The sequence below is a fragment of the Saccoglossus kowalevskii genome, chromosome 11 (assembly GCF_978046115.1).
Source record: "Saccoglossus kowalevskii chromosome 11, keSacKowa6.1, whole genome shotgun sequence".
Lineage (NCBI taxonomy): Eukaryota > Metazoa > Hemichordata > Enteropneusta > Harrimaniidae > Saccoglossus > Saccoglossus kowalevskii.
Window position 1 is genome coordinate 18,977,558 of NC_140651.1, and position 18,799 is coordinate 18,996,356.

The 18,799-nt window shown below is 35.0% G+C and overlaps 1 protein-coding gene across 1 annotated transcript; it reads left to right on the plus strand.

The window, feature by feature from the left end:
• The first annotated feature begins 6,828 nt into the window (after positions 1-6,828).
• On the plus strand, positions 6,829-15,994 carry LOC102802933 (organic cation transporter protein-like). Its single transcript, XM_085504989.1, has 10 exons — positions 6,829-6,837; positions 8,071-8,448; positions 8,869-8,972; positions 9,223-9,377; positions 9,485-9,653; positions 10,080-10,227; positions 10,513-10,592; positions 10,683-10,900; positions 11,088-11,199; positions 15,781-15,994. The coding sequence occupies exons 1-10, from the start codon at positions 6,829-6,831 to the stop codon at positions 15,992-15,994; spliced, it is 1,587 nt and encodes a 528-aa protein (XP_085361115.1).
• Positions 15,995-18,799: the final 2,805 nt, after the last annotated feature.

The window sequence follows — 18,799 nt, forward strand, 5'->3', positions numbered from 1 at the left end:
GACAGGTATTTTAATTAGTTAATTAGGAAACCAAGAAGTCCTCCCTTGTCTACAAAACGATATATTTTCATAAAGCTTATTGTATGAATTTTAAAATGTTGTTGTTGTATTTTTTATGAACACTGTAGTTTGAATTATGCACACAAATGTGCTTTTTTGGTCAAAAGTGATTTAAAGCAAATTAGCTTCTAAACCATGCTTCTGTTTCCTGTCAAAATTTGTTTATGGGTACATCTGTTTACTATGAAGAAAGTGCCGTTTTGAAAATTGTCTACCAGTTGTAATTGTTGCAGGGCAGCAGCTCTTTCACGACTTCAAGTTTATGTATAAATTAACACCCAGGCTAGTTGTCTGTACGATTGTCGTAACACTGTTCAACCAAAAACAATGCCCCGACGGAGTTTTGAAGATAAACACATTGTCAATCATTTGTGGAAATTTCAAAACAAAAGGTCAAAGCGTCTATTAGCTATTTATTTTATAAGTTCTTGGATGTGCACTAAAAAAGAAGCTGAGATAATTGCTAGTTTGCATAACAATACACTCAGTAAAAAGTTTGCTAATGCTCATTAAAAAAATGGCTGTAACAGTTCAAAATTTAAATATATTATTGTTTTGTTAAAAATTAAATATAGTGTATAATATGGAGATCCCGTCATTCCTTTTTTTCACCATGTTTCTTTTTTATTATTTATGTACAGCCTTGCTAAATCTTGCTAAGCATTCAAAAGAGAGAATGTTTGCACCTGTTATCTACATTTTAAAATCGGTTTTTGAGTATGTTCCACTATTCACAATTCTACAAAATTTTAACAGTCCAGAGCCAAGACAAGATAATAAAAAGCAAAAAAAGTGCGTGTAATAATGTTTTTTTTTATATTTCTGACCACAATGTTTTTAATAACTCATTTGATCCAAGAAGGAAAATATTCATGTATTATTTCTAGTATTGTATTAACCCAGGCACTTTTGTCTACCGCCCCTGATTTTAAATTGGGGACTGTCCTATGTTCCGACATTTCTATGTTCCGATACCACTATGTTCCGACACCCCTATGTTCCGATACACAGTATACTTGTGTCAAACTTAATCTGACTAGCCGTGCGTGACCTTTTACTACCTTGATATAACCAGGATGTCCTGTGGGTTAATACTGGAAATACAACTGTAGTGTAGTCCGGCCATGATGCTCGAAAGTCCGTGAAGGCGGGATTTCAATCTATTTTTCAAAACCAGCACATACAAATTACGTACCATTTTGCACTACAATAATGAGGATTTCGTTATTTGGATTTCGACCGTCCTCTATGAATACCAAAAATAAGGCCAAAAAAAAAACTTATGTTGCCCTCATATCGGAAAATTGAAAACTAAGGGTATCGTAAATAGCCGAGGTATATGGGAAAAACGCGACGCGATATTTCATATTTTTCGGTCGGTCGCTGAGGGCAACAAAACATTTTTTTTTTGGCCTAATGGTCGCGTACGAGAAGTCCGAAAATTGAATGCGCTGTGCCATACCACGTCTATTCGCGTAATGGTGACGTGGAAGCGCGCGCAATAGTTTTCGTTGGTGGCGGCTCTGTTTTCTCCATTCACACCACATGCGTCAGTATTCAGTTGGTACATATATTTATTACATATATTATTATTAATTATTATTTTGCTAATAGCTAGTTACGTTCACATTATTCCCCAAATCTCTCAAAACAAAATGTATCACTGATCCAACACTTTTTCCCTATTGCCCTTGGTATATCTTGGCTCCGCGCTGAGGTGGGAGGAGTTGAGACTATTTCACAAAAAGGATGGCACAATGCATTGAAAATTTTGAGATTTTGAAACAACATTTTGGGTCGTTGTTTTATAGTTTAATATTACACTCAAAACGTTAAGAAATTAATTCCCGGAAATATAACCTCTATTTTTCACCTTCATTCACTTACACATGGCTATGACGGATTGTACAAACTGACTTGGAAATTAGTGATTTCAATCGAAATAACTGAACATTAGAATTGAAAGACTGATCTTGTAGTAAATATAAATAGGTCACAGTAATGTATGGTTGGTAGAGCGTTGCGGGAAATAAGAACAAGGCAATGCTAGAATGATGGCAACAAAACAATTTTACATACATGCATGTTTTTGAAAGAACGTCTGGACTCATCCATTTGACTGTCCGGGTTGCTGTGAAGGACGCTGACGCCCTCCACTGCTTGGCTGAATGGGTCCATGCTGCGAAATTATTATTATTATTATTCGATATTTCAAAAGAATAGTTGTCCAATCCCGGCTATTGCATAATGATCGAGAATAATCGATATCACATATTACATAACACAGCCTTTATATATTTGAGTGTTTTGATTCTTACCAACGCAAACATGATTAGTCCACGTTTATTTCTTTTTACTTTGGGAGAATGAATCAATAGCCGAGTACTGAATGTAAACTATCACGTGACACCATTTACGTTCAACAATACTACTGCGATAAGCGACCTTATACCATTACGGTACGTACCAGTGCCAGATTTGAAAGTGTGATTGTAAAGCGACATCCGAGAAATGCGAATGCATTTGTTTAGGAATGGATTATGTCCATTATGGGGCGGTATGGAGTGTGATTGAATTTTGTTTCACTTAGTATATTTTGGTTTGTAAGTGTCTATGTACATGTATACAAGTATAAGTTCGTTGTGGCTAATTCGTTTTTATGAATTTGAGTTTAAAATCTGTTTCCTCTAATATTCAGCCTACCATAGATTTTAAGTTGTTAAACTCTAACAGGGTCGGTCACAGGGGCGTTCTCCGAAGGACTAAATGTTATAATTTGCAATAATTATTTAAATCATGATGTTATTAATGTTTAGGTATTCCGATTTTCCGGCAATTTCAAGGCAACTTGTCCAGTTGTAAAGAAAAACACACACAATTGGACAGAACACGCCCAAAGTTAAAGCTGACCAATCAATGATTGTCCCAAGTTTTTCCCACGCCCCATTTTTGTTGTTGATACTCTTTACGTTCCGGCTTTTTACAAATGTCATATATCTTAGATAACTACAGCCAAATCTCCAGAATAAGAGAACGCAGAATGTGCTTGGAAGGAAAGACATAGAGGCGTATGCTAGTTAGTCAACCCTGTCATAAAACAAGGTCGCTAGAAATATTTTTATTTTTTCGTTTGCTTTTCAAAAAATAAATTGTACAACAAAAACACAAATTGTTTTGGAGTCGAATTTTAAAACTATATAAAATACTACTGGTCGCTTATGCTGTTCCCATGATCTATTTTTTGTTATTTTTTGACACAGGTAGTTTGAAGCATAGAAGTTAGACTTGCTTGCTGTCTGTTGCGATTCCGATGAAATTTTTTTGAAAAATAAATATAAATTGCGTAAACGAGGGGTGAACGCGAAAGTCATGTGACCGCGAAATTCTAACAGACTTGCCATATTTGCATATTTGTCATACGGTGGGTGGAGCAGCCGAGCCACGGATAATAACAATAAACCAGACATTGCACGTGCCTGTGTTTACTCGTCTCGCGCTATGTTACCACGTTGTTGACGCCAACAAAGTTGAGTAAAACAACCATCGTTTCTACGAGAACGCAAGTTTTCGGGATCTAAGTTTATCCAAGAAAGTGTATATGATTTCCGGGGTCTCAGTTGATATGTTAATTAGCCTGCCTTCTGATTGGTTGAAACATAAAAGACATGTCAATCATTACAAGCCATATTCTGGCAGGTAATGTTAGGGCGCTTACGCTGAAGGCTAATGAGCAACTATTCACAAACGATTTGAGTGGTGACCGGTAAATGTCACGTGTAAGAAAGATCAAAATCAAATGGCAATTTTATAAGGTTGCTTTCGTTTTGTTTCTATTAGTTTGCCGATGAGGGGGCAGTTACACCACTGATCGCCGTGAATGGCCCAATAATTCAAAGGTTCAAAGGATGTATTCTGTGATATGTAATATTAATTATTGTGAAAAATATGACATGACATGTTTGGTCACCCATGACCATCATAATACAATTTGTCACCCGCGTGGCGGCAATCGCTTGATCGGTTGCTGCGTCTAATTTTGAACATGTTCTGTACTTAAAACGGGACAATTTGCCTTAAATTGAAGATACTTAAAAACAAATCACATCATGATTTAATTAATTATCGCAAATTAGAATATTTATTTTCCCAGAGCACACACACTTGGCTGACTGCCGGGATGGATTTTATGATTTTGTAACGGATTCGTTTAGGATGAACGACTTTACATTAATGATAGGCAGAATATTGCTGTGAACACAGGCGTTGAGTTCGGGGATCGGGGAACATCGTCTCGCTTGGCTGATGTCACTTACACGTAGAGATACCAAACGAATACCCATTAGTTCATTACAGATAGTCCAGCTTTATTCACACAAACAGTCAGCTGAGGTAACTCTTCGCTGTAACGTTCTCTCGTTCTTCATCACACAAAGGTTTCGAACTCTCTCTATTAAAGGTCAAGTCACTAAGACGTGGCGGAGTAAACATGCGATCAGCCAATCACTGCTGTCGTTGACACGGTCACGTGATTACCAGGGATGTTTCTCACGGTTAAAACCCTGCAAAGTTGCCACAACTAAATACAATAAGTAAACAATTTATTCCTGTTATATATGTTTATATTCTCCACCCTAAACATGCATGTTGTTGATTCTAAATAACAGTCTAACAGCGTGGGACTTGAATGTGCGAACGTGAAATCGCTATCGTAACAATATTAGAGGAGAATATATTTCAAACCCAAATTCATAAAAACGAATCTAGCCACAATGGACCCAAATGGACTAGACACTTTATCACCAAAAAAATATAGTAAGCGGACCGAACTTCCATCCGACTCTATACCCCCTGGATAGTCCACTCTTTATTGAATGCTTTTACATCCCTCTGAATTTCCCTTCACAATTTCAAATCTGGCATTGATACCTCCCCGTAGACAATAAGTGTTTTAAAAGCCAGAATGTTAAACAGGTAAATGGTCGCGCGTTGCCGTATAAGTGTTTAACGCCATAACGCTCAATTGGATAACGGATGTCACGTAAAATGTAATATTGAGTACTCTTGGTTAACATATTCGTGGCCGCAAATTATCAAGCCTTAAATCGGCTGGCTGAAAACCTCCACGCAAAAAAAATATTGTTAACTTCTAAGACGGTTGGATCTCGCATAAATTACATTTTTGCGTATGAATCCATCGGCGCACTGGCATCGCTGATCGCCATGTTCGTGGATAATACTGATTGTTAAGGGACTTTACTGGCTTTTATGTGACAGCGCCCTAATTGTCATTGGTAACACATGATATAGCACCCTCGCAGCCCGAAGTGACAGGTTGGCATATCTTTTGTTTATTAATGTATGCATCTTGTCCCTGCATGCGTTTTCCAGGCTGTAGTTTTGATACCCACCATCCCACCTTGATTCTTTTACTGATTACAATACACTTAGTCGTATACGTACATACAGGGTACATCTTTCCTTTTCTTGCATTTGTAGTTCTACTATTTTTCATTATGGGTGTCTTCTTTCTAAGCCCATATGTTTCTGATTAAGGTAGAGATGCAGTTTACCTGACAGGTATTTTAATTAGTTAATTAGGAAACCAAGATGACCTCCCTTGTCCACAAAACTATATATTTTCGGAAAGCTTATTGCATGAATTTTAATATTTTGATGGAAATTGTAGTTAAATTATGCACAAAAATGTGCTTTTTTGTTCAAAAGTGATTTAAAAAAATAGCTTCTAAACCATGCTTCTGTTTCCTGTCAAAATTGGTTCATGGGTACATCTGTTTACTATGAAGAAAGTGCCGTCTTAAAAAACTGTCTACCAGTTGTAAATTTTGCAGGGCAGCAGCTCAAATTTCACTACTTCAAGTTTATGCATAATTTAACACCCAGGCTAGTTGTCTGTACGATTGTTGAAATACTGTTCAACCAAAAACAATGCCCCGACGGCGTTGTGAAGATAAACAGATTGTCAATCATTTGTGAACATTTCAAAACAAAAGGTCAAAACGTCTAGGAGCTATTTTTTTAATGTTCTGGGATGTGCACTAAAAGAAGCTGAGATAATTGCTAATTTGCATAACAATTCACCTAGTAAGAAGTTTGCTAATGCTCATAATTGAAATGGCTGTAACAGTTCCAAATTTAAATTAAATGCAGTGCATAATATGGAGATCCCGTCATTTCTTGTTTTTCACCATGTTTTTTTTATTATATATGTACAGCCTTGCTAAATTCTGCTAAGCATTTAAAAGAGAGAATGTTTGCACCTGTTATCTATATTTTAAGATCGTTTTTTGAGTATGTTCCACAATTCCCAATTCTACACAATTTTAACAGTCTATAGCCAAGACTGTTTGGATAATAAAAAGCAAAAACAAAAATTACACTCCCAAGTGCCCACGAACCTGCATCTCTACCTTAAAGGGACTGAGTTGTCCATTATGCCCAACATATATGTGTGTGTGTGTGTGTGTGTGTGTGTGTGTGTGTGTGTGTGTGTGTGTGTGTGTGTGTGTGTGTGTGTGTGTGTGTGTGTGTGTGTGTGTGTGTGTGTGTGTGTGTGTGTGGGTGTGTGTGTGTGTGTGTTTGGATTGCTATATGTTGCGAGGACAAAAATACAGATATATACCTACTTCCGAGGACATACACACCTTCCGAGGACCTTTTTCATAGTCCTCGGAAAACATAATTTATATTAATAGTTAATTCGATTATTAATATGTTTTGCGTAGCTTAGGTTTAGTATCGGGGGAAGGTATGGTTCACGTTATATTAATATTAATATAATTGTACCATACCTTACCCCGATACTAAACCTAAGCTTCGCAAACATTTCTATGTTCAGTCACCGGATATTCAACTCTTGTTTAATTAAACTTAATTAAAATGCAATTCTCCATTGTATTGCATTGTAATTGAGTTTAATTAAACTCCAATTAAAACGCAACCCTATATAGGAACGCGTTTTAATCGAGTTCATATCGCAACTATATTAAAATTTAATTCAACTATATTAAAAGTTAATCCAATGGAGTCCTCGGAACATATTGCAATACAAGTATGTGTGTGTGTGTGTGTGTGGGGGGGTGTGTGTGTGTGTGTTTTGGTAAGCCACTAAATATTGTTACAAATAACACATAGCCTTGATTGGTCACCTATAGGTCGCTAATCTGACGACAAACTTCAGTATTTATGACAGATAAAAGCTGGTTATTTTGCAATATTCAATTTAGGAGAAATACTTTCTGAAGTAGTAAACCGGCGAGATTGATATTTGTAGTGTTTAAAAAAACACGGTAAATGGTGTTTTGATATTCTCATCGCATGGATACGCGCGGCTATATATATATTGTCATGGCATTATAACTGGGAGAAATGGCGCATACTTACGTTGTTTTGTGTTTAGCTTAGTGTAGTTCAGCTGCTAGCCATTCCACGAGACTGTACCTTGGTTATCCTTTGTCTGCGAGTGAATTTGGTTCTGTAACATAAAGTTGCCTTAATTTAAGATATTACGGGTACATACAATTTCACGCTGATTGAATACTTGTGCTGGTGCTTTCCAAAGTTTTGTGAAATTATGTATTATTAATGACAGAGAGTAACACAGAAAGAAATACTCTACTTACAATGATTTACAATTCAAGCACGCTTTCCAGTGAACAATATCAGGCGCACGCTAATACACGATTATTTGGACCACCTTATACCAGATTATCAGTGTAGACGCCCATGGTGATAGGTCTGGTCAATATATAATTAGGTGGACAAATCAAGAAACTAAGTTGTTTGTTTTCGCTGACTGTATTCGAATCCCGTTTCATGTACACCTTATTCTGGCAATGCTAGTGCCATTTGTTTAATTAGATGATAAATGACAATCTGTTTTCTAATGAAATCACTGTTTTTATTATTTCAGTTTCATGTAACATCTAGGAGTATATAGTACGACATAGCAGTATGAAGAGGTTTGGGGGAGACACGCATAAATGTAGGAAGTTTGACGATATACTTGAATATCTTGGTGAATTTGGGACATATCAGAAACGATGTTACTATCTACTTTGCCTCATGGCCATCTTACCAGCGAGCAATGTATTCGCCCAAGTGTTTTTAGCCGCTGAGACAGACCATTGGTGCTATGTTCCAGAGTTGGATGAATATGAATGTAGTTTAAACAACTCGGTAATGTTTTGCCAAGATATGATGAAGAACCACAGTATACCGTTAGAAGAGAGCTCTTATCAGTGTGACAGTGATTTGGTTTACAGTAATTGTGAACGCTATGAAAACAAGACATACACCAATGATACTATGAAATGTAATCATGGATGGATATATGACCGATCACAGTACAAATCATCCATATTTCAGGAGGTGCGTCTATTATTGTTAGCTTTATAATAAAACAGATAGGTAGATGTACACATTCATATTTTTGTGTTGTAAAGGTTCTCCGGTTACTGATTCCACTGCTAACAGTGGAATTTAGAGGGCGTTGTCAAATATCAGTGACTATGGGACCCCCATAAAGTTAGCAAGAAAAATTATAGGTTTTACAAAACATTTACATAATAAATAATTAACCCTTTGTTTATTTCATGTAACTGTTTTTTCATTTTAAGTATTTTAATTATGAATCGTTATGCTGTTGACCAATTTTCATTTAAAAAAATTTTCGATGTAAACTATTTCCACCAATTTGCTATAAGATTTAGATTCTATGAGAACGGAGTTGTTATGATTTGGTTTTGTTTGTGAACTATTTATATTAAGTGAAATGTATTTTTATTGTAGTTTGATTTAGTGTGTGGTCGATACTACCTGGGAGCACTATCATCTTCTGCGTATATGGCTGGCTTGTTCATTGGGGCAGTTGGATTCGGGGCTCTTTCTGATAGGTTGGTTATTATTCAATATATTCATTTTGTGCGTTCTTAGTGAACAATCAAATAGTAGCACAATGCACCTATTAAATCCGATGCTCGATAGATCGTGCTACACATTGAACTGATAATATATCTGTACCATATCCATTACTTAAAACATTACAAAATAATGAAGTAAGCAAACCGTTTTTGGACGACATGACATTCGTGTCTGAAATACACTGCATTAGATGTAGTCTTGTATATTTCACATATATTTCAGGATTGGGCGTTTACCAACTTTGATGTTATCAGCATTGTGCATGGCGATTCCAGGAACAGCCTGTGCCTTCTCACCAAATATCCAAGCCTACTCCATATTAAGGGTATTTATAGGTGCTTCACACATGGGAATGTTCATGGTGTCCTTCGTTTTAGGTAAGATTATGCCAATTAAGTTGTGCTCAATACTCTTTAATTGTATGTCAAGCTTGGTTAGTATATAAACACCAATTTATTTCATTCTCAATATCTCAACACTGTAGCAACCAAACTCGTTGGACCCTCAAAGCGAGTGTTCGCCGGAGGTGTGATAGAATTTTACTTCAGTTTTGGATATATGCTATTAGCTTTTCTGGCATACTTTATCAGATACTGGTGGATACTGCAGTTGTGCTTGTCATTACCGGCCACAATTTTTTTATTGTACTGGTGGTAAGTTATATTCAAGTTTGATAGCAACTTAATTATTAATAATTATTATTTTAATGAAACGAACATTTCTACATTTTGTGCAATGAATGTTGAGAACTTTTTAGATCATTACAATATGGCTCACAACGATGACAATTGTATTTGATTAATGTGCATAATCATGATGGTCTATGTTAATTGCCAGACTTTTGCTGTGATTGATGATATAGAACTTGCGCCCTCAAATTGTACAAACTTACGTGCAATGTTTTCCAAACTTGTCACATTGCCATAAAAATGTATTCATGCATATAAGTGAGGTGAGGCGTCTTATTTCATGTAAATCATATGTAAAGTATAGCGATAAATAATCTGTGTGGATATTAAATAACTAAGTATGTTAATGGCATTGTACGTAACAACATGTTTTATCTTTTTCACTCTAAGGATTATTCCGGAGTCACCCAGATGGCTGATTTCAGTGGAAAAATACGAAAAGGCAGCGACAATCATTAGAAAGTGTGCTGAAGTGAATAAAGTTACTGTTCCTAGCAGCGTGTATGAAGAGTTGTCCGCGTATAATGGAGATTTAAAGGTACATTTACATCTATGTTATCGACTGGGCCAATGTATTTTAGATTTGCATGTGCATTGAAGGCAGCAAGAACATTGCTCTAAGTCGTTTGTTTATGTCATTCAAACAGTAAACATATTATTAATATACTGCTTTCTCCAGTCACCTATTTATTTCGTTTCGTTTATTTCTAATCGTGCTATTGTCACTAAGGATAAATTTTAACAGCTTTTGTGTGCAGATTAACATGTACATAAACTGTAGTTAGCATACACAAATGATCCATTGTATTTATACCTTTTACAGAACAGAGATGCTGGGAGTTTCCTTGACCTTATTCGACTGTCGAACATGAGAAAGAAATCTTTGAATCTCTTCTACAACTGGTAAGAAAAACACAACAAAAACAACTGGTTTTGTCAGTAAAGGCAACCATTGTAATCATTAAAAGTGTTCATGTCTTGTCATATAAACAGGTTTACTATGAGCTTAGTGTACTATGGGCTTTCACTTAATACATCCAACTATGGAGGCAATGACTACTTGAATGCTTTCTTGTCGGGAGCAGTGGAAATACCAGCTTATACACTAGCAATCTTTCTTCCTGAAACCCGCTTTGGACGTCGATGGTCTCAGTCATCAACATTGATATTAGCGGGAGTCGCATGTATACTTACGTTATTCGCACCAGTTTGTAAGTATAAATATATATATTAAATATATTTGTGTCCCAAGTTCATATCGATTCCGTTAAATATGCTATCAAAACGCATATTCGGCGTATAACCAAAACTGTGGTACGTCTTGTATAAATCCGTGAAATCACAATTCTTGCGTCTTTTCGTACGAAATATACATAATAAACTGCTTTTTGTTTTTAGGTGAAATGCAATGGATTGGTATCACCTTGGCGATGATTGGTAAATTTTCTGTTTCTGCCGCATTTGCCATTGTCTATATATTCTCTGCTGAAATCTACCCAACTCCTGTAAGGTAAGATGCAGTTAGTAATTGTAGTTATACGCAATCAACGCAGCATTTAGAATGTCTACTGGAAATATCAACAACATGTGATTGGAAGTAAAACTGCCTAATGAGCTGCTTAAAAACGTGACATCAGCCAATAGTTGAGAGCAAGGCCATGTTTCGACTGACACGTAGAAAGTTGGCTCTACACATTTTACTATTTTTCTACTTGATATTAAAATTGTTGGCATACATGTGCTCTATGGGGGGACTGTGAATGCCATATAGATCTATTCGCCATGTGAATGGAAGATTTAACATTTTCATGAGCTGTGTTTTTGGTGAGAAACATTTTCTGGTTTGTGTGTGAACAATAATGCTAATTAAGGCACCACACAAGCTAAGAGTGTGCTGTTATTTAACTTTATTGACTCTATTGTTATTCGAGGCTTACTCCAAAGTAAGTACACCTAATCTGAATAACAATGCACTCACTGGAAGAAGTCATTAATACAACCACTGGGCGAAGCATGGTGCACTAGTCTGTTACTATAGCAACCACGATGCTACTTTTCGTGTCAGGACCTACTAGAAAGCGGAACACTTCGGAATCTAGCGTGGAATGCGATCGTGCAGACTTATTTGACAAGATTAGATCTGATAACCCCAAGGGTTTCATTGCAGCCTTTTTGAACATAAATAGTTTTCGTCACAAGGTTATACATATCGGGGAAGCTCTCAAACGTTCCCCTGTAGACATTTTTAGAATCGCCGAGACCAAACTAGAAGACACTTTTCCTGATGCATAATTTGGAATACCGGGATATAGGCTATTACGGCGAGATCGAAATGATGGAGACGGTGGAGTATTAGTTTACATTAGATCAGATATTCCTAGTAGGCGCCTTGAACAGTATGAAAGTAAGCCCGCGATTGAAACCATTGCAATTGAAGAGCACCAAAATAGAAGCAGTAAGTGTTTATTTGTTATGGCGTATAGACCCCCTAAGATACCTAATAACATTTTTAACGAATATATGTCAGATTTGCTGGATCTAGCGCATCAACATTTCAACAATATATGTCTGATGGGCGATTTAACATGTTAAATTTGACATTTGACATATTAGTGCGGTCCAAAGGAGTACCATTATCGGACCTATGTGAATAATATGATCTTACACAACTAATTAAGAAGCCCACGAATTATACAATTCATGGACATTCGCTTATTGATGTAATCTTAATAAACAATCTATCACAATATGCCAAATCGGGTGTTATAAATAATGGAGTGAGCGACATGTGATTTTCGTGATAATGAACTTTCCTTCGCCAAGATTGCCAGCTAAAAGTATAACTTATCACAATTACAAGAATTTTGACATTGATGAATATGCTAAGGATGTCAATTATATTCCTTTGGCAGTCTGTCAGATTTTTAATGACTCCTCGGGCAATTTTTGAGCTCTACAATGTATGTTACAGGACGTGATTGAAGATCGTGCTCTTTCAAAGAAGTTGAAGGTAAGGGCTAAAGATGCCCCATTTATGAATAAGACCCAGAGGAGGGCGGTGAGAGTTATATACTCAACTGATGACAACTGGGAAGCGTACCGCCGCTAAAGAAATCTTACAACTTTAATACGTTAAGGACTATTTTAAAAATAAATGTAATGGGGAACCCAAAAATAGTGACTTTTGGAAAACCATCAAACCCTTTTTGACAGACAAGGGTAATACAGATAGTGGTTCTATAATGATTAAAACAAACAACAAAATTGAAACATATCCTTGCGATGTTTTAATGAATGACTTTTATGTTAATTGCGTCACAGATAGGTGGCCACATTGATCAACAGTACAATGAACATGACACTTCAAACATTAAATGTGTGAATATTTTAAAGATCACCCGAGTATCATTAATATAAAACGAAATTTGAACTCGCGTAACTTTTATTTTTGTCACACAACACCTGAGAGTGTGGAAGAAATAATAAATCATATGAATAGAAGGAAAGCCAAGGGTATGACAGTACCAAAAGACAACAGACTTGTTATAAAAAAGAAAATACAGACCAGTCAGTATTTTGCCATCTCTATCTAAGGTTATGGAAACTATTATTCATAAAGAGATGTCAGTTTTCCTGGATCATATCTGGGATTCTAAAATTGCAGCCTATAGTAGGGATATAGCTGTCAAAATGTCATCTTACTTCTTGTGAAAGACTGGAAGCTTGCTTTAGAAAACAAGCAACAAGTAGGGGCTATTCTTATGTCAAATGGTTCAAAGATAACATGATGGAAGCTAATATAAATAAATTTCAAGCAATTATATCAAATGACCAATCTGACAATACCATTTTTAGTATTGGGGATGTTGCTATTGAAACAGAAACTATTGTTAAATTGTTCGGGATCGATGTTGATCTTAATCATGTTAGTGTTATGTGTAAACGAGCAGGTGCCCAATTGAATGTTTTGCAAAGAATGTCGGGTTATTTAGATCAAGCCTCAAGACTATGTATATTTATAACTTACCTATTGCTCTTTAGTTTGGAATTGTTGTGGTAAAGTAAACATTTTTAAGAGTGGGCGTAATCGATACAGAGCTCTGAAATGTGTGTACAATGATTTTCAGTCCAGCTATCAAACATTATTGGAGCATGCTAGACTACAAATACTAGAGATGTCCAGGAATCGTGACATACTTGTTGAAGTTAATAAAAGTGTGAACAAACTCTCCACATCTTTCATGTGAGATTTAAACAAGAAGAAAAATGTAACGTGCAATTTAAGAAATTCTCATCAATTACAGTTAAAGCGACGAAGTGCTAAGATGTGGAACTCGCTTCGTAATCGAATGAAGGAGTGCAATGATTTGTATTCTTTTAAGCAAATGATGTCATTGTGGTCACCATCATTATAGGGTTACTTTAATTACTTAAACAAATAACTATTTGTGAAGTCTTACTGTTGTTTTTCTCTGTGTTTGATGTTTGTAACTTTTGCTTTTGTTTGATGTAATTTTTAGCAGTCAGTGATATTAGCCTTTGGCTAGGTATTTCAAACTGACTTTAAATAAACGAATTGAATTGAATTGAATAGAATACAATATAATGTTGCCTAAATAAGTACAATTACTATTTTAAAATTATCTTGGTGATATTTACAATTGTTTTTGATATATTGAAATGTTTTTAACATGGCGATCTTATGTCACTTACAGTATAACCCACAATCACAAGGGGAGATACATTTAGTTCGCAGTGAAAAATAATTCCATTTGATTTCCAGAAAAGGTAGTCAAATTGCATTTATAACATAAAAATATTACATATTAAAAAAGGCTGTTCTTATATTTGTGTTGACATATTAGTCACAGGAATCAAGTGTAGTTTAAAGTGTACTTTTTGATTATAATTACTTATAAATCCGGATTTCCCCCTTTAGTAAATATCAAAACTCATGGCGGGTTTTTGATTCAATTATAGTTCAGTGATTTAAATCAAAATATATGACTGGAGATAATTTCTCCACAGATGTTCTGCCTGATTTTGAGAGATATTTTACAGAACTTAATTTTTCGATTTCGATAAAATTTAAGAAATAAATCACAAAATTTGTTTTATTACTAGTATATGTATTCTTATTTTACATGCTTTACCTGACAATAAACATGGTGTATTGTTTTTTTATTTGATCCAATTTACCTAGATGGTTTATGCGTGGATTTTACAATTTTGTTTGATTTAAGTATGATCTTAATCCAGGCAGCTTCACATGACAGAACAAACCATCGATACCGTTTGAAGTAACATAACATTTTCAACATTCTGAATACTTCCCACTCATTAATTATAATCCGTCGAGATCTACATCATTGTTTGTGGTCGACAATGTTACTAAACAGTGAATGTAGACTACGTCATTTCTAATTTCGACATTAGTATTTTGAAAAAAAAAAGAATAATGTTTTATGTGTTTTGGACTACTTTTGGAAGATAATTGGTGTAAAGTTTCCCTCGAAATTAGCATTGAGTTAACACGGGCTGTACATGGCGTGTCTAGAAATATAAGCGGCACATTGATACAATTTGAAACCTCTCCACTAATATTAAAGACATAATGTGACATGCGGTGTTACACTGTTAAAGGCCTAATCTGTTAATTATAATTAATCATTAATGCCTTCCGATTTCGCGTACATAATTTTTTGAATTTGTTGCAGCTCATGTGATATTAACTGACATGAATATTAATTATTGATGAGATTCTTACTTGTTGATTTAAACTGATATCTGTTTCGTTTTCAATACAGTCAGCATTGAGATTAATTTTCCAATGTATTATATATCCTGGTTGTATATTTCTTCAAAATTTTAATTCAAAGTCATGTGAAAGTAAAATTTACAACTATTGCTAAATGTTAACTGAATTGTGTAGATGGCTCAATCATATCACTTGTTAGGTTAAATCACTTCGTACCAAAGTTTTAGTAAACAATATCACAATTTGTTCATTATTTTGCATTAGAATATATGTTAATTTGCTTTTAGTAATGTGTTTTAGTAATTGCAGTGTAATTATTATCGTTTTACACAGAACCATAGGAATGGGACTTTCCTCAATGTGTGCCCGTATTGGTGGTATTCTGGCACCACAGATGATATTAATCAAAACACTGTGGGAACCATTACCAATTATCATATTCGGTGCAACATCAATTTTAGCTGGTTTACTGACATTATTGTTACCGGAAACACGTCATCAGAAACTACCCGAAACGCTAGAAGAAGGTGAAATGTTTGGAAAGTGAGTCTTTATTTTTATTGTTCAAGTTATTTTACACGCATTGTTCAAGCTTTTGTTGTTATACTGGTCTGCGTGGTTGGCGTGGTCGACATGTTACTGATTTGTGCTAATTATTAAATTACTTTCAGAACATATGCAAAACTATCAGTTAATAATGTGGACAAGAAAGAAGCAATCATGATGCAGGCAACTATATAAAGATATCTGTGTTTTAACTGCTCTTACACTAGTAAGTCACAGTACACACCATGACCTTTTCAAGACCAAGCTTGGTGACCTTGCATCGAATACATCTCAATATGTCATTTTTTTAGCTTACAGTCTTCAATAACAAAATGATCAGCACGATTTTGAACAAACTTCTGATTCGACTTAAATCATTTTACTGAGCTACGTTCTGAGAATTTTTGATTACTTGTAGTGTCTGTACTTGAATATTATTGTGCAACCCTCTTATTTGAGAACTCAACAATTTCAGTATAATTTTTTTATGAATATTAATGTTATGAGAATTTTTATAGTAATGAGTATAAGATTTTAGCGACTAGAGATAAATAGGTCTGTAGATATATATCTTCATGCTTTTTATTTTGAATAACGTATAATTAGTATAATTGAAGCTTTCAACTGTTTCTTTATGGAAAAGTGTATGTAGACGATTTAAGCCTGTGGATAAATGACATACTGTAAATTTTAACATATGCACTGTAGTGGTTTTTAATAGTTTTTTATTAGTATGTGCACTTCAAATACTCCGTGATGCATATAAACATATATAGACATATAAATGCCCATAACATAATGGTTGTTGCGAGGGTGTCAGGTGACATAATTTATATGCATAATTCTAATAATATCTAGAGAAATTTCGCATCTGGTGCTGTACTTACTGCAGGTCTTGGACGAGAGATATGGTATATATATATCGAACATATAGGCTCGCACTTCAAGCAACCAGTGTATATGTAATATCGCATTTGTTGTTGCAGGGAGAAACAAATGTGGCCACAATAAAGGCAATGAACATGTTACCATATATGGTGTAATCATTAATGTGCATAGCTAACACTTCGAGAACTGTTGCTAATAGGAGCAAGAATCCAGTGTTATATGAGAAGCTTTGGTCAGGAGGCATGATTAATATATTATTTGCCTGTATGTAACTACAACATCTCATTAGATATGCCATTATTTATCATTTGTTAAAATCAGACGTAACAAAACAACAAACTTAATTTTGGCTTCATAAATTGTGGCATGATGTATATAGAATATAGTAGTCCATGTCTATCTATGCAGCTACATTTATTATTATTTATTTGGACAATATAACACGTACTAGGTTGAAAGCATAGGATAACAGATGTGAACAATATAGACAAATATCTTTTTAATTCATTTTCATAAAAAAAATGATTGAAAGGGCACTATCTGTCAATTATTTACAAAATATTGAAAACAATCCAATATGTTGCAAAATGATGTTCGCAATAAGCCTACATATACAGACTATTCTAACGACAGGGCTGTTAAAGGGGAGTCAGACCCTCACTCTTGTGTGCCCCAAGGTGAGACATTAAAAACCTCAAAAAGGTTCCCTATTGGAGTCTACACCTTTAGAAAAACCTGACAATAAAAAACATGTTGGTATTGCACAGTGATCATTGAATAGGGCGGCATAAATATACCAAATCTACCGAACCTGTACTTTATATGGTATACTATTACATTGTTATGTAATTTTGGTGAAAAATACAACTACCCAGGCAAGTCTATCCTAGCAAGAAGAACACTTTATATTTTGCCTGAATCTGCATAAGTACAAAGCCGTCACGGAATTTATACATAAGTGTACTAGGAAGAAAAGTTATCATGTAATAAACATCACAACCTTTCATAATCTCCGTCATAAGCGTAGTATTACTTTCGCATGCGATAAGTGTTTTATTACCAATACCAATATATATTTACTGTATTTGGAAAATCGTATATCTCAAGTCTCGTGTTGTCGATCAAGCTAATAACAAAGAAAAGACAATCGACCTAACCTAATGTACAATAAAAGACCACGCAGTACAATATAAAACTGATAAATCAAACAATCATCCCTGTCTGCTGTACATGCCTAATCTATATACATGTTTTACCCTTATTCTAAAACTAACATCTTATTATAACACTGGCTACTGGAAATGCCCAATGTCATACACCTGTTATAATCCTGTTTACTACTAATTCCAATTAACGATTATCTTGTTATAAACCTGTCTACTGAAAATTGCCAATACTATACACTTGTTATAATCCCGTCTACTGGAAATATATACCCAACTCTACACTTGTTATAACCCTGTCTACTGGAAATATATACCCAACTCTACACTTGTTATAACCCTGTCTACTGCAAATGTGCAATGCTATACACTTCTTATAACCCTCTCTACTGGAGATGCCCAATAATATATTCTTGTTGTAATCCTGTCTACTGGGAATATATACCTAACTCTACACTTGTTATAACCATGTCTACTGCAAATGTGCAATGCTATACACTTCTTATAACCCTCTCTACTGGAGATGCCCAATAATATATTCTTGTTGTAATCCTGTCTACTGGGAATATATACCTAACTCTACACTGGTTATAACCATGTTTACTGGAAATGCCCAATACTGTATACTATACATTTGTTATAACCCTGTCTACTGGAAATGAACAATACATACACTTGTAATAACTCAGTTTACTGGAAATGCCAATGACAATTGTTATAATCCTGTCTACAACTAATTTCAAAAAAATGTTATA